We start from the raw sequence: 24,470 nt of genomic DNA on the forward strand, positions 1-24,470 counted from the left end.
CCCACCAGTTGTGACTGGACACGGCCACGCCTACGCAAAAGCACCCCCGATAGGGGAGGATGGCTGCGTAGGTTGCGCGAGATGAAACTAGGTCAGGCAGACTCGAGGCAGGCCGAGTCAGGCCGAAGCTCGAGAGTCGTCCAGGCGTTTTCGACACGAAGCAGTCCCTTGGAAACCACCCTGAAGCCCGTCATCGCTTTACCTCTCCGTCGGCATTTCACCCTTAAAATCTACTCTATTCTGCTTAAAATCTCACTAATTTAACAAGACAAAATCTAAATCCCTGTTGAGATCAAAAGTTGAGACCGCATAGAAGATTCGACGAAGAAGAAAGCAGGATTAAGTAAGTGCAAGATGAAAAGGTACAAATAGATTATTTGTTCTTGTATTTTGTAATTATTTTTTAATATAATATTTATAGGTATGAAAAAAGTTGTATATTAAAAAAATTTAAATGTATATTTTTAAAGAAATTCTTGAAATCAATGCAAGTCAGCTGGCCTTAAAACATGCATAATAATTTAAATGGTTTTGCTGTTAAGAAAAGAAACTTTTTAATGCTAAAAGAAATAATAAATACATATTAATCACAAAATTAGAAATTTATGATATGTAAATGTAAAATTTAATTACTAAATTGTAAATTAATAATGTTTCTTATTAAAATAATATTAGATCTCTCAGTATGTTAGATCTCTCAGTATTTACGATAGATTTTATAATTTTTATTTTCTTTGTCACAAAAATCAGCCATTTTTAAATAAATAATTTACAATTTTTAAGTACATAATTTTATTTATTATTACAATTGTTAAAATGTTAAGAATTTATAAATTATAATTTTTGTATTATTAATTTACAATTATGATGATTATAATAATCTTTTTCTAAATGCAAAAATATGTCTTTTTCTTATAGATTTATAAAAATCTTTTCAAATTTTCAAAAATAAAATCTAAAATAAGCCCAATATGTTAGAAATAAAGAAGTAAAGAATTAAAGAACTAAATTTGGAAAAAACAAAAGAAAATGTTAAAACATAAAATAAAATAATGTTGCTGATCTTTTTAAAATTATTAAATTAGAACTTCATGTGTTAAAAAAAATTTATTTTTTTCTGTTCTTTTAAATTTTCTACATTTTAATGTAAATTACGCATATTTTTTTATTTAAAAGGAAGAAGTTACAATGTATTGATATAAAAAACAAATAAAGCTCTTTAATATTTAATAAAATATATTCTTTTTTTAAATACATATTCATTAATCATGCATGTTTCATAGCATTGTAATAACCTCTTCTTCAAATTTTCTTCTGTTGCATGTTATAATATTATATAAAGGAAGTGGACGTCTTTCGGATTTTTCCCAGTTTACTTCTCATGTATATGTGTGCCTCTGTGTGTGTGTGTGTGTGTGGGTGGGGGGGGGTGTGGTGTGTGTGTGTGTGTGTGTGTGTGTGTGTGTGTGTGTGTGTGTGTGTGTGTGTGTGTGTGTGTGTGTGTGTGTGTGTGTGTGTGTATTGAGTGGTGTATGTACTTTCAGCTCTATTAATTCAGAGAGCAAAGCGATCAGATTGTTTGAGAAAAAGGTTATCTTTTAAGTAAACTTAGAACACAAAAAAATAATTAATGATACATCTTTGCTTATTTTTAATTATATAGTTTATATTTTTATAATAGATAATTAGCTAAAATTTATCGTTTCCTTTGTTTAATCATTATAGTTCGCAATTTTATCGTATCTGACTTGTAAATTTAATCTCTTGTCTTTATCTAATAATCTATAATAATAACATGATTAATTATAATTCTGTGTACTTCCTCAGTCTACTTTTTTCTCTATATCCTCTTGTTATTATCCGTCCTCTTGCTATTATCTATTTATAAAGTTTTTTGCTGTATATCAAACCAATATATCAAAGGAAGTGACTTTTAGCATATTCAAGAATAGTCGTTTATTTTTTGCATTCATTTTAATGAGATATTACATTGTAATTTATTTTTACTTAATTAATGTCGTATTATTTTAGTTGATTACTTTTTATTTCTCTTTTTCTATATTTTTTATAAATTTTATTCTTTAATTTAATTGCCATTTGTTATATTTTAAAAAGCTTTTCTATATATTGATGTTTATTTCCCTGCATTTTTCTTTTTATATTAGTATTTTATAACAATTATAATTTACTATATAATTATTTTTTTTATATTCTATTATTTATTTCTTTATGTATCTTCAATGTATTGATCTTAAAAAGTCAATCTTAAAGACTTGTTGGTAGATATTACTACTTCTTTTATTTCGAAAACATACATAATTTTATTGAGAAGAAGTTGGGAATTAATTTGCTTAGAACTTGTAATGTATATTTTGGTGTAATTGAGAAAGTGCTAAAGCTTTGTGTTCTAGGAATTAATTAAAAAAAAGACGACAAACTGCTCTCTGTCCATGTTTCTTCAGTCGCTCAGCCTATCGCGGCTACTACGGCGATTCTCGCTTAATTAATAATTTCGCAATCACGCTGAAATTCGCCGAAGACTCGACGCCGCAGTACGTCGTGATTGAAGCGGAACCTGTTGTTGATTGTTGTAGGAACTGTTGAGGCGAGGGACACAAGCAGAGACATGGACAATGTGCAAATGATCGGCACTAAAATCACAGCGATCAAGGAATACTTATATGTAAGGCATCCACATTGCACATCATTCATTACGTCTGCTCATTTAATGAGGTCGACATCGACAATGTCTTCATCAATTATTTTTATTCAATTATTATTGCTAAGATAAAATGTCCTTATTTTATATTTTGGTTGAGCAATGAGTTTGTCGTCTTTATAAAGGAATAATCTCACACATTTAGTAGATATGTTATATTAACTCGTAATGCTGATCAACATTCAAGCGGTAATGATTGGACGAAAATCAGTGATATGTATATCTGACTAATATTTATGTAAAAGAGTATATATTCGGCTACACTCAGCGACGAGTATAGTATTGGTGACAACATTGTCGATAAGACCTGTCTCGCTGATTTCAATCGTAACTATAATCAGGGATTCTTAGACTAACCGTGTTAATTCCTTGGTTTTCAGCAAGCGATTGCCGATATTAATTATTATGTATTAGTTTATATATAAGCGGATTAAATTTAAGTTGATTTAATTAATAAAACTTTTGTCTAAAAATTTTAATATTTAAAAAAAAAATAATCCAATTAAATAAACATCACACATAAGTGAAAGTGCGTTTTAAGAAGAAAAAATTTTGTTCCTTTGGATTTCAGAATTTCGCACGAACGCATTCGCCTACCAGACTAATGAGCTCCGAAAACACGTATTCGCTCTCTAAAGAGCATTGCAACTTGAAGTACTCAGGTAAGTGACAGTTATGAGAGAGTTTTTTAAATTAATTTTTTAATTAATTTTTAATAAATTTTATTAGAATATTGCATGAGTTTAAAAAAATATTTTACAAACAATTAATAAATATGCATGAAACACGCCGTTTTATTCATTCATAAATTTTTGATTAAACTGCAATTCCAATGATGAGAAATATCAGTATTACATTGACATATTCGATGCAAGTACAGACTTGGCTTTTTGAGCGCAAAATCCAAGAGTCACAATATTGTCCTGATTTCGTGAGGCTTGTGGGTCGGAAGGGTGCATAATAATAGAGGATTTAGAATTATTCTAAAGAGGTTGGTGTCGAGTGGCTGAGGACAGATTACACGCCGCAGGGAGACGAAAGGGTTTGTCATCTTCGTCGTTTGGAAAGTGTTAGCGGGCGATAACGACACGCGCGTGCCGCTTATAGAACTCTGAATATCTTAATGGATTTGCTTCAAAGAATACTTTTTATTTTAAACAACTAGTAATCGTAAATTACGTGTAATGAGAATTTTATTTGAGAACGTAAGTGAATTACGTCGTAATGAGAAATCTCTAGTATTACTATAAATTAACGTTGTAATCTGGCTTATAAATCGGCGTGACTAATTGCCACGTGTAACGATCCCCAAAAAGCGCTTTGATTAAAGTCGAAATGTGAGGGTCTAAACACATCTGGTACCAAGCGACTTATACGTAGATATATTTATGAACTTAACGATACATTTGAGGAAATCAAAATATCAAATCTAAGAATTACAATTAGGTTATAAATAAATTAATTATATTTGTTGCATTTAAAATTATACACGAATTATTAGTGCACATTCTATTGTATTAAAAGGAATTAAGAGTTACTTGAATAGATGCTAATTAAATGAGACCTATAACGTAATGAAAGCTTGAGTGATAGCTATGGGCTTGTTTGTATCTTGAAAAGTTGTATAAACCTCGAGAAAAAGATGGAGGTCTTTGGACATTAGATTGATGGAGCCGGATTAGCTGGATTCGACCGCTGGGAGCCGGGGATTTCTCTTGTCTAACCATAGGCTCAAGGCAATTCACCATAAGTTTTCGCGCGCCCTTCTTTCTTTAGCCAGCTTTTATTTAGTATTCTTATGATCATTGAAAAAATACTTTTATCAGTCGAAGTGAGAAAAATCTTTTGAAAGAAATATTATTGAAATATTATTGAATATTATTAAGAAAAACTATCTTTAAAAATTTACATTTTCGATTAAACATTAACTATAGCTTAAATTAATTTTTATTTCATTGCCAAAGATTTAATAAAATTATTATTTACGTTTATATTAAGCTAATAAAGTAGTGTGTTCGTAAAACTTGTTGATTAATTATGTTTTTGTATAACATTATCGGTATATAAATAGTATATATTTAAGATAATAAAATTACATTTACATAAAATACATTTACATAAAATATATTTTGCGCAATACTATTAATTATGTTAAAATAAAAATAACAATGTTATTGTTATATTTCCTTAGAAAATCTCGTACGCACCACTATTTTAAATGCTAAATAATAATTTGAAAGCAAAGTCTCATAGTAGCTTCGCTGTTTATCCATGGGATCACCTTAATGCAATGGAAAACGAGGGGATGGTTTACTTCATGGGATACTTTATGGTTGCGTCGCGATAGAAGGACAGTTCAATTTACCCAGGCTTTACCATGAGCACATTGATGTTCTATTGCAACGACTTCGTTCTGTCTCCATTGAATCTATATGATTCAATGATCTAGCTAACATACATATTAAGAGACATCGTAATATTTTTCGTAATATTTTTTATAGCGCTTTGCTTGACATTGCATAAAAAAATATTGATATTTTATATAAATAGCATGTACTAAACTTTTGTATGAAAATCATATATTTTATTTTTAATATAATTTTTATAATTTATTTATACAAATTTAATAAATTTAATGTATAAAATTAGTTTCTAGAGCTTTATCATACATTTTAATATTAATTTCTGATATTAATTATGTGAAGTTTGAATTAACAGTTGTATTATTTGAGGAACAATTGAATTACGCATGATTTTTGTAATAATTTGCAATAATTTGCATGCCATTGTATTAATAAATGAAAGTAGTATCAAGATCAATAAAGGAGATGCTGTGAGGAGAGAAGAAGAAAGAAGAATATAAATAAGATGGTGTCATCCCACCAAACAAGTGAGAGTGTGTCAATATAGGTCTATACTTTCAATTGTTTGATGAGGTGAAATCATTCTAGTCACGCGTTATCTTCAAGGATGATATCAAAGTTATAATGGGTAGGTCAGACATATCGAAATATCAGTCGAAAGAATCTTGTGAATGCGATACCAATCGATATCGTTAGTAGAAAAGATTTCACTTGATCCCAACAATTAAGAGAGTTATCGTAGTACTACGTCAATATTGTATATCATTATCCGTTTCTATTTTTAAATATTATCAGAACGCAAATTTGAAAATAATATTAACCTACATATAATATATATAATCTGTTTTGAGAAAACATTAAAAAAATCATGAATAACTATTAAATTTATGCATGATTGTGTTATATTAATGTTTATTATATGTTTTTACATATATGTTTTTACATAAATGTTACTTAACGAATAAAATAATGAAAAGAAAGAATTTGTGTTTGCAATTTTTCAATTTGTTCGCAGACATTCTGCCGCACAATGCAGAAGGTTACCCGGCCACTAGAGAGTTCTTGATGAAGGTGGTGGACATCTTGTTAGATTTTGTCAAATCAACGAATGATAGAAATGCGAAGATCCTTGATTTTCACCATCCTGCGGATATGATGCGTCTACTCGATTTAGAAATTCCTGATACCGGATTAAGTCTTCAACAACTTCTATTGGATTGTTCCACAACCTTGAAGTATCAAGTAAAAACCGGTAAGAATGATATTCAAACTTTTTCCATTTTTTTTAAATATATTAAATAATAGATAGTAACTATTATTTTCGAATAATTTTTAAATAATTTGTTAAATCTATAAGCAAAAGTTGTTATTAATAAATTTTATAATTTGTAATTAAGTAATATTATAAATGTATAGAAATAATATATAATATATTAATATATGATACTAATAATATAATTTTAATAACAATCTAATAAATAATATCTAATTGTCTCAATAATGTATTAATAAAAATTAGATTATAAATGTGTGAATATTTATTTTATTTTTAATATAATTGGTTTTGAATTTTTAATAACAAATTAAAAACAGTGAGATACATGCAACCTAAGATGGATTTTTTGTTTATAATGATAATAATTGAAAGATCTAATCGTAAGTAAATTTTAGAAGAAGAAACGGCAAAATGGAAAGTTTAAGATTTTTGGAAAATGACAAATTAATATTAAAAATTATTAATATTAAAAAATAAAATCTCACTTTGCAAGTTAAATCTATAATTTTGTCTTATAATATTTAGAATATTTCAAGTATCGCAAATGTTTATATTAGAGAAACTTTTTCTATTCGTGTCTTAAACAGTTTATATTCAAAATTGGTGACTGTTACAGAAAGAGACATGTATGGACAAAATATTAAAGTTATTTGATTCTTATTGACTTTTATTATTATGTATGAAAATTTCATTTTCTATATTTCTAGAAATTTTAAAATAATTTTGTACATATGCATAAGAAAATTAAATATTATTATTTATTTAATTAATATTTAATTCTAAATAATTCTGAATGTTTTAAAGATAATAAAAAATTAAATATATTAAACTTTGCTTTAATTACTTTCTTTACAATAAAAGAATTTATGCATCAAAATTATTCCAGAATTCGTATCAAGATTAAATGCAAGATGTTGCTGATATAGTAGATAAAAAAATACTGCAAAAATGCAAGCACCCTTGTCGGAAAAAGCATTTTAACGCCGCGTTATCGCACGTTCCTACCCCCTAGGGCGATAAGCCACATAATTTCATATTCAATTTAGCATACGCGCTCACAGGGGTGAAGATAAGGTGGCGACAGACACCGGCAATGAAATCCGACGGCTATCGGCTAACCCTCGAAATAGACATAGTGACGTCGTGTTTGTAATAAATAGGCAGGGACATACGGTAAAAGTTATAGATATCTCCATGTTATGTTTTTTACATTATCGGAAATAGTAGAGCATTTTATAAAAAGGTCGTTTTTTTATATTATTTTCACATGTTTGCATGGATCACTTTAAAAAATATTTTAGTACGTAAAGTAAAAATTTTTTTATGTTTGATGATAATTATCAACTAGATTTTGCCACTACTCTTAATGAAATTTTAATAAGTTTGTATAAAACAAGTTTATTCTTTTAACATAAAGTAACAAATATTTAATTAAATATTTATATATATATACTTTGTGTTAAGAAGATTAATTTGTTTAAATATTATTAAATTTTTTTTAGTTTTTCTCACGTTTAGTTTTACAAAATCTTTTATTATAAATTTTATAGGATACAAAGTAAATATTCTTTGGGAATTTTATTTCAATAATGTATAAAAAGCGAAATATATATATCCATTATATGTGGATAAGTTCAATTCGCGGAAATGTTGTATTAATAATGTCAATCTGTTGAAGCCGTTGATAGTAATATAGAGGCTCGATGAAATACCAAAAGTCAACCGCGAATCTCCCATGGCGTGCGAAAGTTTGCTATCTCGGTAGGATTCGATTACCGGTTTGAATAGATGGTAATGCACAATGGAGCAGACCTAACTAAACTTAGGCCAGGAATCCCGTTTGTCTGCAGTCCATGTAAAAGGAAGCGAGGGCCGCGTGATCCATCCCCCTGGTATCGAAGGGCGCGTGCACGATACGTGCTGACAAAAACTCGTTATTAGATTATATGCCGCAAGATTCAAGAACCCTTCGCATATCGGGTATGAGCGTGAGGAGGAAGAAGGGGGGCAAGGATGGCTCCCTTAGCAGAAAACTCCCAGAAAAATGTTCCATCCCTGAAGAATATCAAGCGGTGTATCGATGTAGAAATCATTCTTCTGGAAGGGCGGATATCTCAAAAATATGTTGAAAGCTGTCGATAATTATAGTAAAAACGTAAAATAGTTTATTAATAAATATTGACAATAATGCTATGGCTGATAAAACAATCTAGATAATCTAATATATACAATTAAAAATAAAGATATCGATAAATAGGAATTTAAAATATAAATTAATTGAAATAACAGAAATGTGATACTTAGTTTATTTCAAATATATTTTATATTAATTGGATACAACATCGCTTCGTTCGTATTTATTAATAATAAAATAGTATAAATGATAAAATTTCTAAAATAATCGCTTTTGTACAAAACTATTCGAATCACGTATCCAATATCATAGTACAATCATACAAAGATTTAGATTTCATTTACTGTGACTCAAAGAATTTGTACGAGTGCGAGAAATCTGTGACATATCGAAAATCCATTCATGAAGCTGAAGAGTTACACGTTTGAATGTAACTCTTTCTAGGTCACATAACAATGCATGAGTGCCAAATATTGATCGTAGAATGTTTCATAATCTCTGTTATCTGATATTTTTGTTATTATAAAAAGATTAGGTAATCTCTTTTTATTCATAGATTACAATTGTTTGTATTGTAAACAACTATTAAATTTTTACATAAAGCGATATTTACAATAATACAGGAAATCGTGAGAGATATAATGTTTTATTAAATTTTAAATTAAAAATTGTCCAAATTTGTATTACAGTTATAGTATAAAAAGACTTATTGCTAGGGTAAGTTTGCACGTGGCATTATTGCACAGGGTGGTAAATTTCAATAGGATTGGTGTAATTAAGAGCTATTTCTGCATGATTTTTTTCTTAGTAGAGGGGAAACAGTAAATAGGGAGTGAAATCTGGCTGCCGAGGGTGGTATACTACACGATATAGGAATAGTAGTATTTTGCGAAGCTCTCTAGTACCGTAGTATCGAACTCCAGCATCGTACAAAGGAATTTAAATTGATATCGATAGTTCGTGGAATGCGCAAATCGGTTCGTCACGGTATGCGAAAAACGCCGTATCACGTGAGAGATATTTCGACGATGATCTTTTTCTGTCGAAAAAGATCAAACATACCAGACGTTTAAAATATGTAACTCATTTATTTGATTATAAAGATAAAAAAGCACTAGATTTTATCTACTACAAGTTAATTGATTAGAAAAAATTTTATAATTTTGTAAAGTTTATTATTGTGTAATAATAAGATTAAGATACATTTCTTAACTTTCAGTTTATCAGAATTAATCTGATATAAATTTCTCGTTTCAGAAATAATACTTGTATGTTTTAGCTGTAAAATGAAAGTTGTAATTTTTCATAACATGACCAAATCGATATAAAGATAGCATATTACGACATAATATTTTGCAAGATGCTTTATAGATGTAATATAACAGGAATGCCAGGCACAATGTTACTTTCCTTATGAACGGTATGATTGATTGCGCAGTATTAATGTTAAGCTCGAGTTACACACTTCGCTCTATACAAATCCCAAACCCTATAATATATCACCACAGCCTGCTTGGAGCAGGTTCTCCTTACGTTCTCTCTTTTTCCCGACTACACGAGGGCAGGAGCAAATTAGTCGGAAAATGATTTCCTGAATAGCATAATCGCTACGACGAACTGTCCGGTTGAGACAAATTATTTATTGTGTTGCAACTGAAAATCAGAATTCTAAATACATAATTAATCTTAAAAATTCAGTTAAACGCAAAAATACGACTGCAAAAAAAAATAACCAAAATTCACATCTTCGAACCTGTACCATCAATTTATCGTGAATTATTCAAAGAGATTACATTGGTGTTTAGTTTATTTAATTCTTCGTATTCATCTATATTCAAAAATTACGTACAATATAAATGTTACAAATAAAAAACGACAATATCAACTAATAACGCAAAATGGTTAGTGATTAACATGGTTTCCATCAAAAAATGTAAAGAATGTCCTCGCAACCCTGAACTTGCGACACAAATCTGCATAACGAAAAGCGGCTTATCTTGCACCAGTTGGCCGCACGTGTTTGTTTTTCGTGGATAGTATATGCGTGCAGCGTTTGAGAGCCTCTGCAAACAATCTAGTCGAGCAGCGACGCGTGTGACTCGCAAAATGCGGGCGCTTCGGATCATCGAACCCTACTCCACCCTTGGTCAAAGTGCGAGTCTGCCGCTCCTGCTAGACGGGAAAAAGAGAGAAGATCGTCTTCTCGCAGACCCCCTCGACCGGACGCGTGCCACGATCCACGGACCGAGATAATTGCGAATAACAGTACGACAAACGGCTCAAATACCACTGTCTGATATCGTGTCTGACACGATTTTTCTGTCGGAACGTTGATATTTGCTTCGATCAACGACGTTCGTGTATTATTCGTGTAGAATGATTCTGGAGCATTTGACATTTTCTTTTAAAGAAAGAAATGAGAAAATAAAACCTATATGCAATCATTATAAATTTTTAAAATTTTATTAATTTGTATTATTTATTATTTATTTTATTATTTTATTAATTTGTATTATTAATTTGTATTATTTATTATTTATTTTATTATTTTATTAATTTGTATTATTAATTTGTATTATTTATTATTTATTTTATTATTTTATTAATTTGTATTATTTATTTATTAATTTGTATTATAGAGATTATAAAAAAATATATAAACAGATTTGATGAGCAGATATCGTTAATATTTATTGGCACGGTAATAAAAATCTTTGTTAAGAAACTTTTGCTACCACTTTATGCACAATCGTTTTCCATTAATGGAATACGTGGCCCGTGTTTGTGAGAGAATTCTCCTCCAAAAATAGGAGATTATCCTTCTTAGACCTTTAACGTCGGTTCGACTTTACCACGCGTCGAATCCCAGACTATAGTCGCCGGTGAAGGGGAATGTCCGTAGTTTGTGATGCCATATGTCAATCATTACGTAAAACCAAGAAATTAAAGCGTATATCTACGGTTAAATAGATAACATATTCTATTTAATATTTGCAATAAACTCGGAATAGTATTATTGATAATTGTATAAAACATTTCTGTCTGATAGTGAAAATAATTTTTATAATTTTTGTAATATAAACTCGAGATATTTAAGCACATTTTATTTTTGTACGATATACCTTTGATATACCAACCTGTTCGCATTGTGTAATAAAGCATAAGATTATCGAGCACACAAGGGTCAAAGGCTTTTCGATACCGGATATTCAATGAAGTGAATCCATCATATTTCAAGGATCAAGAGATTTGCGCTATCCTAAAAAAGGTGATAGTGTTTGTGGGGTTCCTTTATATGATGTCTGTACTATTGATTGTTTCCAGATGAAACATGGGAGAGAACACATGAGAGAATGGTTTTTCTTCAGTCGTGATACTTATCTTTTTCTTCTTTGTAATAGCTTCTTTGTAATATTTTCTTCTTTTTATGAACATTCTAATATTGATTTAAATTAAATGTGTTTAATGTGTAACACAAGTAATGGATTATAAAGCTGAAGTGTCTACGCGAAGTGTCAGAAAGAGAGAGAAAATAAAATTCGCTCCCCTAGTTGCATCAGAAGGTTGGGCTCCCATCGAATAGGAGCATTAAGCCTGATCCTCGCGCGATGTTCAGCCGAGCGGATGACAACGTACTCGGGAAGAGCTTAAATCTCTCTCCTGCCGCCTTTCCTCTAGTGTGCCTTTAACTTACGCGACAGACAAGGTCGCACTAATATTCGAACACGTGCCACGTCAGCGTTATTAATTACCTTGCTATTAAGAGTCACTTGTCAACAATCACTGCAACCTCGGCATAATAATTTATTTTTATACGACGAAGTAATTACACTTTTTCATCACTTGTGCATAAGTTTCGACAGGGATACGCATTTTAGCGACATTTTAATAAAATTATATGAGATATGACTCTTTTCTCTGCAATTTTCTCTGAGGAAAGTCTTTCCTCTTGGTTTTAGGACATCCACATTTCTTCAATCAACTATCATGCGGTCTCGATTTAGTGTCTATGGCTGGCGAGTGGCTGACTGCGACAGCAAACACGAATATGTTTACCTATGAAATCGCTCCCGTATTTATTCTGATGGAACATGTTGTTCTACAAAAAATGCGCGAGCTTATAGGCTGGAATTGTGGTGATTCCATTCTCGCACCAGGGGGGTCTATTAGCAATCTTTACGCTTTTCTTGCGGCCAGACACAAGATGTTTCCATACTACAAAGAAAAAGGACTTTCAGCTATCGGAGGACAGTTGGTTATGTTCACATCCGATCAGGTTCGTGTTCGAATTTAATTAAATGTTTGATGAAATCGTGTTCTTTTACTTTCAAAATTTTTCTTGTATTAACAAAATTTATTTAAAAGAAAACTATTATTTAAAAATATAAACCCCGGAAAAGTTATTTATAATTAGTTAGTTATAATTAAATTGCACATTGCGTAATCATTATTAAACAATAAATTTAAATCTATATTTTTAAGTTGAAATTAATATAATTTCTGTCAAAATGATGTAAGTTATAAAAAGTTTATTAAACGTATGTTCTCATAAGAGGAAACTGATTAGGGTTAGGAGGTTATCCATCATTAGTATGGATTATTAATGTCTACAGTGCCATTATTCTGTGAAATCATGCGCGTCTGTTTGCGGCCTCGGTACGGATAATTGCGTGATGGTGCCTAGTGATGAGCGCGGTCGCATCATTCCATCCAAATTGGAGGAATTGATCCTGGAACGCAAAGCCAAAGGTCACATACCATTCTTCGTAAATGCCACTGCAGGAACAACGGTTATTGGTGCTTTCGATCCAATCATGGAGATCGCTGATATCTGTCAAAAATATAATCTTTGGCTTCATGTCGACGTGAGTAATACTTTCAATAAAAATATATAAAAATACATAATATATATTTATTTTGTGTATGTGTATTTGTATTAAAATATAGTGCATCAAACACATAATTTTAAACACAATATTTGTTTAAACATTTTAATATTTATATAGAATATCAAGTAAAGCAATATCTATAAATAATTCTATAATTCTTTATAACTTGTAATATATAACTTGTAATATAAAGCGAGATAAACATAATTGATTATTACTTATTATTGCATGTTATACTCAATTAAATTAATCACATAAAGTTATAAGTATAACAAATGATAAAAAAAGATATTAATTTATTAAATAGCCTCAAAGGTTCTTTTAAACAGTAAAATTCGTTTTATATCAGATACGCTTACGTAATCAAGCCCATTCAAACACGATTTAAGCTGTAAATGCCAAACGCATAAGAACCTTAACGTAAATAATAAATGTGGGAAGCGGCAGAAGTTTCACCAGTATTACATTCACGAGTAAATTATACGGGAAATTCGGAAAATACCGGATTTATAAGTCAGAGATTAAAAAGTACTTAAAGAAAGCTTATATTTTATTTATGTTTGTCATTCGTGAATTTTTTAATTTTTCACATTTTATTATTGAGTATTCAATTAAATAATGAATCTTTGTTATAGGCGGCTTGGGGTGGTGGACTGCTTCTGTCGAGAAAGTACAGGCATCCGAGATTGACCGGCATCGAACGGTGAGTGTTAAATTACTAAAATTAATTAATATTAAAGTATATGTAATAAAAAAGAAGATATAAATTTAATTAACAATTTATTAATTAAATTATTTTAATTTCTCATCATATTGTTACAAATCAAATATTGTTATTCTTTTTATATGTGCATGTATTATTTTTACAATATTTTATATGTTTATTACAATTCTATTAACTTTCGTAACTGAATCTGAATCTGAATATTATGCAAATATATTTGATGTAAAAAAGATCTACTGGATTTTATAGTTTATTGGAGCTCAGTTGAGCTTACAATGGACCACTCTGAAAAACGTCTCCAACCTGATGTATATAAGATAAAATCAATATGTTTCTTTTGAGATGGTTGTGATTTGAAGGTCGGGCGTTGCGAATGATTTTACATGAGAATGGTCGAAGGCAGTCAGCCTGTAATGTATTGCTCACATAAACCGCGATTAGGATGCTACTAGGGGCTGGCATTAGATTGTGCGAGCAATGTAAAGAGATTCATTGCGTTAATAATAATCTTATTATGACAAATTTAAATAAGCATTAAAAAATAATGAGAAATTTATAATATAAATTCTTATATTATAAATAAATAATTCTCATATAAAAAATACTTTTTATAGAAATCTTATTTTTGGCTTATAATGTTAGAATTGTGACAAAATGCGACACTCATCTGAATTTTTAAACAGGCTGAATTAAAAGCAAATTATATTTTTAAAAGCAATTATATTTTTAAAAGGTCCGCGAGAAAATCCGCAACTTCTGATTCACCTTGTAAACGCGAACCCATCAAGCTGTGATAGGGGTCAGGGGTACGGACGAGACATACATGGGGGTTGGCGAGATTAATCCACGATTTGCATCCAGGCGCATCTGCTCCCTCAATTCAGACAATCCCTGACCTGAAAATCGGTGCGAGAAGTCTCTCGGGAATGATTTACGTATAAAAAGAGATAGATCAATCCGTCTAGAGTATAACATCTTTTAAAAATAAACAGAAATATTTTAACTGTATTTAGCTTTTATAACATTTATAATAATAATAATGCGCTTTCTTTAATTATATTATTAATTTATCTTTAATTATATTATTAATTTATATTATTAATTTATCATAACAAGCTTATATCATCAAAACATTTCTCATTTTATATTTATTTTACAAAATTTCGTTACGTACGTTTTTTGCCAATATCTAAAATTTATTTGAAAACTATCGCAATTGTCCAGATTGTTCTTTCTTTTTGTACGTCGATCGTAGATGCATGTCCACGATTTTTCTGCATGGACTGTACTGCGACGAGAACTTCCTTCCTGGAAGTCTTGATTAAAATGGCAAACGAAAGGCGCGCAGAGAAAGATCCGACGCATGAGCAACAGCTGGATCAGTTCCCTGGAGCACATTTGCAGAACAGAATTCTCCTCTTATATCGACGCGCCACGGTGCTGTGCCACCATCGTGCCTTCCTCCGCAAGCCTGAAATAAAAGCCCGTGCCTTGACAATGCCGGATTAAACTCGTACAAAGAGAACTGCCTCCCTCATTCTCTAGCTAGTCCTCTTTCCTCTCGGTTCCTCTCACATCCGCGCTCCAGATTGCGTAGAATCGAGAAAGAACACTATTTTATCTTCACGGTAAAGTTGAAATGGTCGTGCTCAAAAAGACAAGTCGGAGAAGGCTGTGGATTGCACGTAAAGTTCAAAGTTCGAGAGTGTACGTTTCAAGCCATTCGTTAAGAATAGAAATCGGACCACGTGTTCAACTTTCTTCAAGCCAATTCCAAGTTCTTAATTACAAGTTTCTAGTTCCTCGTTAATTTTTGAGAAAATCTAATTATTATTTAATCCTCGTCATTACAGAAATATTTCATAACTTCTACTTTCTAAAGAAAATGTTTGACTTGTATTTCTATATAAGACTTATCTTTGCTTTTGCGTTACAAAAATATATTGATAGAGTGATAGAGATTAACTTCCTTTGATCATTACTGAATTGGAAGTGTAATGCTCGCACTATCAAACATAGAACTTCCGCACATAGTGCACGTACATTACGCTGGGGTGCGGGTAATTAACATCCCCTGTAATATATATTGAGCGGCTTTTGGGGTTGGCACCTTGGACGAATTTAAAAGCGAATGGAAGGGTGCTGTGTGCGCCAGCTCCAGCTGCGAATCGCATTAATCACTCGAGCTTTGTACACGCTTCTCAAGTACGATTTGTGCATCTTACGCAAAGAAAAAATTTTTGAATTTGTAATATTTCTTTTATGCTAAATTGATATTCATAATTTATCGAAGAATTTATGAGACTTTTGTACGGTATAAATTCCTATTTTAATTTTAATTCATTACTAACAAATTATAGATAATGACAAATTACAAAGTAATTGCAAGCAAATGTATACAATTACTTCTTGTCTAAGGTAATATCTTATATAAAAATTATTATGAAAAATTTTTTTAATTTAATACATCAATGTTAAATTTAAAATAAAGAATATTTTATGGTATCCATTTTGCTCTTGACAGTATCAAATTAATAAGAAATTATGACAAATAAATAAAAAATTAGAATTAACATATATTATTATAAAAGAGGAAATATTATGTATTTGTTAAAATCAAACAAACAGAAGTATGTCTCGATCTGCAACATGAAGGATGCACATGAGTAAATAATGGACAGCGTCTGCTAACGACACGAATCGCGCTTCAAGGGTGCTTCAAGAATACCCTCGTATCATCCACAGGACATTCAGCCAACACGCGGGGCCAATGTCGCGATAAACATGTCACTTGCCAAGTATCAAACATTTATCATACAGCACGCAACTTGTGTATTTAAAGATAAATTTTATAAAGAAAATAAAAATAGCTATTTTACAGTTTTTATTAATAGCTAAATTTCATAGCTTTCTGTACGCTAAATATTTCTAAAAAATATGTTGTAAAAATCTTTAGTTTTTTATTATATTTTATTATGTTTTTCTCTTTTCTTTCCTGATAATTTTATGCACCACTAATCGTTAAAATATCTAAAATCCACCACAAATTCGGGTCGAGGAATGTGAATGTGAATTCTCACATATCACAATGCTTTTTCAAGGATTAAGAAGGGTTAGAAGTTTTTACCGCCGGAGTGGGTCTCTGAGGACCAGGGAGTTAAATCCGGTCCCGTGGCTATATTAATAGCTCTTCTCTCGAATTGATAGACCCCCTTCCGTGGCACGGCGGGAAGATAACTCATATTTTATCCCCTATTGGTTCCCGTGGGAGTGGATAAGAGTTTGACGACCAGCTGAGGTCGGCTAGCTTTTTCAGTCAGCTCGGCGAGGCTCGCTTCGACAGGTTGCTGATAAGGCAAAGAAGCATAATTTTTTGCATAACTTTTCGTAAAATGTACGGCCCATTTGATATATTTTGTTATCACAGAGATTTTTTTCAATTATATAATGAAAAGAATATCTTTTTATAGAACTTGATTCTATGTTACAAATTTAATGAAGTTTCAGAAAGTAACAAAAACATTAATTTTTTGCACAAATGTAATTACCTTTTAAACATGTAAAAATTACCAAAGAAAATTGAAATCTTTTATAAAATTCCAACAATATATGATTTTTCAGAGCTGATTCAGTAACATGGAACCCTCATAAACTTATGGGAGCTTTGCTTCAATGTTCCACTATTCACTTTAAGGAAGACGTAAGTTATAAAGTTATATATTATTAATTAGATAATATTTCCGAAATATGACAGGAAAAGATTTATTAATTACAGAAATAATTGTTATTAGTTATTAGGAATTAATTCACAAGTGTTTTATTAAGGATTATTATCAATATCTTCTCGCACGAAAATTTTATATTTCGAGATCTGATATGTTTTATTTTTTAATGTTTTATTCTGACACAATCAAAACGTTGAAAAATAGCTCTCCAGATAAAGCAATAAAAGGTATTCGCGAAAGAATATCAATGTTGCATTCACGACACGTCTAAGACGTTGCACTTTTAGGAATCCCCCCTGTTATCGAGCGTACTGAAATTCCTGCATCGCGCAAGGGCAACGAGACAGCACTAGTCGCATTCCGAGGGGTAGACCTACGTGCCAGGGCGAGCGGCACTACAGGAATTTAATTAAACTAAGAGATAACATATGTTGCCGTCCGTCTACACCGCACTGCCGGGGAGGGTCCATCCCCCCACGCGATTCAGTTATTGCTAACTCCGAACTTCCCCTTCGGATATTAAAATTCCGTGCACCGGCTGCCGCGAGATATCCGGGGGAGAACGCACCGTGCTTTTATCGGGCGTTCTGCGTGGCCGTTGATGTTGAAGTGTAGTGTCCAAGGGATGCTTTGTTAACAATGACAGTCACGTTGGTTTATTTTATACAGATCAGACGTATAAAAATATTAATTCATTTATATGTTTGCGAGACTAGTTCAATGCCTATTCTTTACATTCTTGTCACGTATTAATATTTAAAGACAGCAGTAAGAAGAAAAACGTACAAACATGACAAAACTGAAAGATCTTTTTTCCTAGCTTAGAGATAAGTATTCGTCGATGTTACATAAATTATCGTAAAATTCTTTATATGATGTAGGACATTTATAAATTATGATAAGCTTTGAAAAAGCGACTAAAAAGTAATCTTATTCAAACAATAGCAGCCAATAATGGAGTATGATATTGGTGCGGAATATCCGCCATTTTGTAAATTCAATATCCTGAGTATTCCTCCTCACGCGCATGTGTTAAAGCGTCGTATCGACCCAGACGGACTCGCCCTCTTCCTCCTCCGGCGGCCTGTCAATCGTAAACCACGTGAAACAATTCCGGAAACGCGCTTCGTTATCGGAAAAATGTTTGTACGCGCCCGTCTCTCGTCTGTTTTGAAAGCGAGAGCTGTTTCCATTTTGCAGGGGCTACTGATCAGCTGTAACCAAATGTCCGCGGAATACCTGTTTATGACGGACAAGCTATATGACGTGAGGTTCGACACTGGTGATAAGGTCATTCAATGCGGACGTCACAATGACATTTTCAAGCTTTGGTTGCAATGGCGCGCCAAGGTACAAAATCCAGTATTCATTGTTATAGAAAGCCGATTTTATGCTTTCTCGTTACGCTCGGCATTCTCCTTATAATAACAGACTATTTCTATAGTATTTTTAAATCTTTACTGAAGAATGAATCTATTATTTTATTATTAGGGCACAGAGGGTTTCGAAAAACATATGGATCGGCTGATGGAACTGACGGAATACATGGTTAGAAGGATTAAACAAATGCCTGACAAGTATTATTTGATTCTCGAACCTGAATTGGTGAACATATGCTTTTGGTATCTACCCACGCGCGTGCGGAATATGCCACATACTGCGGAAAGGATAAAAATCTTGGGCGAAGTGCGTTTGAAGAATTTAAAAAAAAATCAAACAACATCTGTAATAAAAATCTAGCCAAGTTTATTGATCTAAGAATATTTCAGAAATTCTTTTTGCATAAATTTTATAATAAAAGAAAGCTTTACGATGAAATCTTTATGATTTCAGATTTGCCCAATCTTGAAGGGTCGCATGATGCAAGCTGGTACGCTGATGGTTGGCTACCAGCCAGATGATCGACGGCCCAACTTCTTCAGGAATATCATTTCCAGTGCCGCTGTAACAGAGGCCGATGTCGATTTTCTCCTGGCAGAGATGGATCGATTGGGCCATGACTTGTAAGAAATCTGTCCACACATAGGCATTAATTGTACGATGTGCAGTAATTAATTGACTGGTACATACATCGTTGGCAAAACTGCATACGTTACATGATTCGTCGGAGCGCAATTTTCGCGACGCGTTTTAAAAAATAATAATGAATTAATAAATAATAATAAGAATTTGAGATTCAAGTCACAAAACCACCAGTACGTAAAACGCAATGAAATAAGCGACTTATGCAACAGAAAAAAACACACAAATATTGAACTTATCTCTAATTATATTTCTTTACTTTTTCTATCTAGATGATGCAATATATTTAGCAGTAATTATTTATTTTATTTAAATAACGTTTTATTTATTAACAAAGATGACAAAGATGATTAATTATTATTTTGTATAATTTATTTTATACGTAGTGTAAAATTAATTTTTAGTGTACAATTAATTTTTAATTAATTTAATATTTAAATTTTAGATAAATTGAGTAAAAAAAAATTTTCATGGTATTTTTTAAGCTATTATGCATTTGCCTATATAAACTTTCATTCATCATTTCACAACATATTTTATAAAATCAAGATGAGTCGATATATTATAGTTGATTAGTACATCAGAAGAATATTTTAATTTGGTATAAATATGATCATTAATGGAAAAGGGAATGATATTAGTAAGGAGTCAATGTGTAATTAAATGCTTCTTTATTCTGCGACCAGTTTGCAGCAGCTACCTGCACGTCGAAAAATATACGTAGTATATAAGTTTTCTAGATTTAAACGAAATACACGGCATATCTAAGAAACGAAGAGCCAAGTTATAAACTTAAAAATGCTTCCGGCCGTAAGCTATGCAGATTTATTATTTTTTGCTGCTCGATGCACGATAATATTTATGCAAGTGATAAAAAATTATTAATCACTCGTTAATTGAAGCAATAATAGTATACATCCGCTTTTTAAACAAAACATGAAAAAAATTTTTGTCTTGAAACGCGAATAGAACGTTGTTTAATATTTGAATTAGTATCTTATTTTTATTGTATATACTACTCTCTTTTATATTATATTAATTTTGAGAAATTTATATCAAGTTACAAATGATTCTTTAAATTTATGTAAAAGAATGTTTTCTTCTTGTCTATATTTTATATTTATGAACACGTTAAATTAAAATATATTTAGTTAATAAATATATTTAATTTTGTTAACAATTTTTGTATATTTTATTTAAAAATTGTGTACATCATTTACTGTGTCTTACGATGGTACTCCTTCCTTCTTGTTCATTAAGATACCTCAAATATCTCTGAGATTTTTATTAATTTAAATTATGTAATTATATAACTGAAATTATTTGACAAATTTATTAAAAACTGTGCAACATTAATTAAATTCGTGCGCGTTCAAATAAAAATATTACCGTAACTAAAATCTGCAGTTTGTCCATAAGACGCTTGAACGAAGGCAACCCGTTTTCGGACGGTGTAGAAATCTATCTAGGACATAAATCGTAAGCACTACAGATAATCTCTCTGAGCTTGATTGTTCTCGCTCTGTCCCATTGCACGATTTGCAACGAATCGTCAGCCAAAAACCACGAAATAGAAAATTTCTATTCTACCGTGGTATTAGGGATAGATAGCACATATATAACATTACTTTCCATAAAAAAAAAAATAGATTTAACATCGCGCGTTATTTTGTTGAGATATTGACGGAGTTTACAATTTATCAATTGTTTGCGAAGATAATGTTACGAGATGGACTGCATCTATTATATACAAAATATATGTATATTATAATTTACTGTTAAACAATTTTAATCAAAAGGAGAGTATTAATATATATTTAATATAGATATATATATAAAGTATAAATATATAAATATATCAAAGCATATATTATATATATTTAGTGTTGAAATTTTAAGAATACAAAACACAAACCCATGAAAGTACATGCTTTTTCGAATATTCTTGCAAACGGTTGCTACTTACAATTTATTTGTTGATTCTGTTAGAAATCTATCCATTTATTTAAATGTTGTAAACATACTATTGAAAGTAATGATTGCAAGAAATTATATAAAAAATTTGATTGTCTTATATATTTTTAATATTCTAAATTTCATATCAATTCTTGAAAAAGTATAACTTTGTGTATAATTTTCTGATATGAATTTATTATATACATTGGTTATATCCTTTCCTATCTCTTATACATTTATGACAATTATTTTTTATCTTACAATTATAATTTAATAATATCCATTATAAACACAATAAATTTGTGGAAACTGATGGTAACGGATGATAAGCATGATCTCTTTATTTGTTCGACAACACTTTCAATGGAATAATTCTATAGATTTCGATTCACTCGCCAGTATGGAGTAACAAAAAAAATATTTAAGTAAGTAAAATATCTAGGTGTAATACAAGAAATATAAGTGTATTTATGTACACATGCATCTTCAAAACTAATCGCGTTTCTTTTTCTGTTGACGACTGCCGTGCCGTCGTAACAATTAGCCTAAGTCACACTTAGACGAATACATTTAGATGGAGAGCCGCAACTTCAGAACCGGAACAACAGTTCCGGGATTAAATTAATGCAGGATTAATCGAAGTAGAAAGCAATCGATATATCCTGATATCAGTAATTTAATGTCAAAGAAATGTTGATCTTACGTATTTAAATGAAAATGTTTGGCTGATGAATTATAACGGAAAATGTCAATTCAATATAAAACGTATATAATGTGTAAAATATAAAACACATTATACGTATATGTATATGTATATACTGAACTCTGCACCAATAAGATAAAAGAACAATTTATTCAAGGAAAAACAATTCATTAAAATAAGTTCATATTTTATAGTAAAGAAAAAAGAATAAAAAGATTTATTCTTTATAAAATATATTTTCTTTTATTTATATGTACACATAAAAAGCGAATCAATACGAATTTTTATTAATAATAATTTAAATTAATAAACATTTTTTTGAAATAAATTTATTATTATATAGAAAATATAAAACTTTTCTAAGGCAATTTTTAAACAAGAAATTAATATTGTCAATTAGAAATACTGTAAGATTAAATTGTTTTTATTGACGCAGAGTTCAAACAAATTTATCTGCAATCATTATGCGTCAAAGAAGGGACAAAGTGTATTTTTCGAGAAGAAAATGAATTAAACGATTCATCTGACCAGCAAAACGATACCTGCAAAGAAAAAACTCTATCAAAACATTGTTATTTATTATTCATAATTCTATCGGCGTTGCAAGTTTTTTTAGTCATAGTCGTTGGTACTGCCGACATAGTAATCAATGCTACTCATAAACGAATCTCTCTCGTAATTACACACATCTTATTAATTCCCATGTAAATGATCGTTTTTTAAGGAAAAGTGATATATTTGTACAGAAAGTATACTCGTCCCTGTAGACTCCCAAACATTTAATTTGCTTGTATAATTAAGTAACAGATCTATTAACATATTCGATGCAATATTTTCTTTTACAATGTATAAATTATTACACATAATTTTTACGCGGTCAATGTAATAGACATTAGAAATAATATTTAATATAGAAAAATATTAAAGTAATAAATTATATTAAATAAATTATACTACTTGTACAATTTAAAATTGCGAATGTTATACTATTTTTTTGTAGATATTCAGTAAACAAAAAAGTTTATAAATAAAATGTTAAATATAAAATTTAATACGTATGAATATTTTGCATATCGTTGGCGCGATATAAAATTTTACATACAAACTTTTTTTAAAGTAAATATTATATTTAATTCTTCTTATAATATTATATATATAATCTGTTTTTAAATACCATGCACATTTTCAAAACTGCATTGATACAATTACAGTTTATTGTTTCTGCATACAATGCATACTTGTCATGTATCATTCTTTATACTCTGCTTAATATTTAATTATTAAATTGCATATATTAAATCTTGATTGTTGTATTGTGTTAAAGTATTTATTGCTACATTTCATGTTCTTCAATAGTCTACATCGACGAGAAATACATATATATATATAATCGAATAAATTTATTTCGATTATGTTAACAAGATAAAAAGTCTCATCTTTCACTAATATTTATGAGCTAAGTTCCTTTATTGGCGATTTATCGCGCCGACCTTAGAGAAGTCATCGATCATTAATTATTAGTCTAAGTTGATAACGAAGTAAAATAACAACAAAGTCCCATGTCTTCCAAACGATGAGAGTATCAATTAGTGTTTAGTGAAAAAAACTCGAAATACTTTCGAGAAGAAAGCTGTCCTTGTATACTGTAATGAGAAATACATTTATATATATATATATATATATATATATATATATATACACACACACATAGAAAAATATATATGTACATGCGTAAAACATCGTTGATGCGTGAGCGAGATGCGAAAGTCAAAAATATGTGCGGAGATGTAGAAATGTTTGCATATGATATGTTGTTCGAAATATCGCCTATACCTATTGCCCTTATTATCCACTGTATATCAATGTCTAATAAACTGCTGTTATCCCAATTTGCCAATACATAATTTATAAATGTTTTATTTTTGTTTCTTTTTTCAAAAATTGTTACATAAAGATTAA

The 24,470-nt window shown here is 30.3% G+C and overlaps 1 protein-coding gene across 3 annotated transcripts; it reads left to right on the plus strand.

Moving 5' to 3' along the window:
* The first annotated feature begins 104 nt into the window (after positions 1 to 104).
* Gad1 (glutamate decarboxylase) lies at positions 105 to 24,400 on the plus strand. Of its 3 annotated transcripts, XM_011632420.2 has the most exons (11): positions 105 to 343; positions 2,595 to 2,683; positions 3,291 to 3,381; positions 6,098 to 6,334; positions 12,452 to 12,768; positions 13,106 to 13,357; positions 14,017 to 14,084; positions 17,727 to 17,805; positions 19,031 to 19,180; positions 19,322 to 19,516; positions 19,664 to 24,400. In XM_011632420.2, the coding sequence occupies exons 2-11, from the start codon at positions 2,627 to 2,629 to the stop codon at positions 19,835 to 19,837; spliced, it is 1,620 nt and encodes a 539-aa protein (XP_011630722.2). In that variant the 5' UTR covers positions 105 to 343; positions 2,595 to 2,626; the 3' UTR covers positions 19,838 to 24,400. The 3 variants fall into 3 exon arrangements, with proteins under 3 accessions (XP_011630722.2, XP_088938440.1, XP_011630723.2); XM_089082314.1 differs by lacking the exon at positions 2,595 to 2,683 and having other exon boundaries at positions 105 to 362; XM_011632421.2 differs by lacking the exon at positions 2,595 to 2,683.
* The last annotated feature ends 70 nt before the right edge of the window (positions 24,401 to 24,470 follow it).

This window comes from Pogonomyrmex barbatus, unplaced genomic scaffold (genome assembly GCF_055798465.1).
Source record: "Pogonomyrmex barbatus isolate J1 unplaced genomic scaffold, ASM5579846v1 scaffold6, whole genome shotgun sequence".
Taxonomy (NCBI): Eukaryota; Metazoa; Arthropoda; class Insecta; order Hymenoptera; family Formicidae; genus Pogonomyrmex; species Pogonomyrmex barbatus.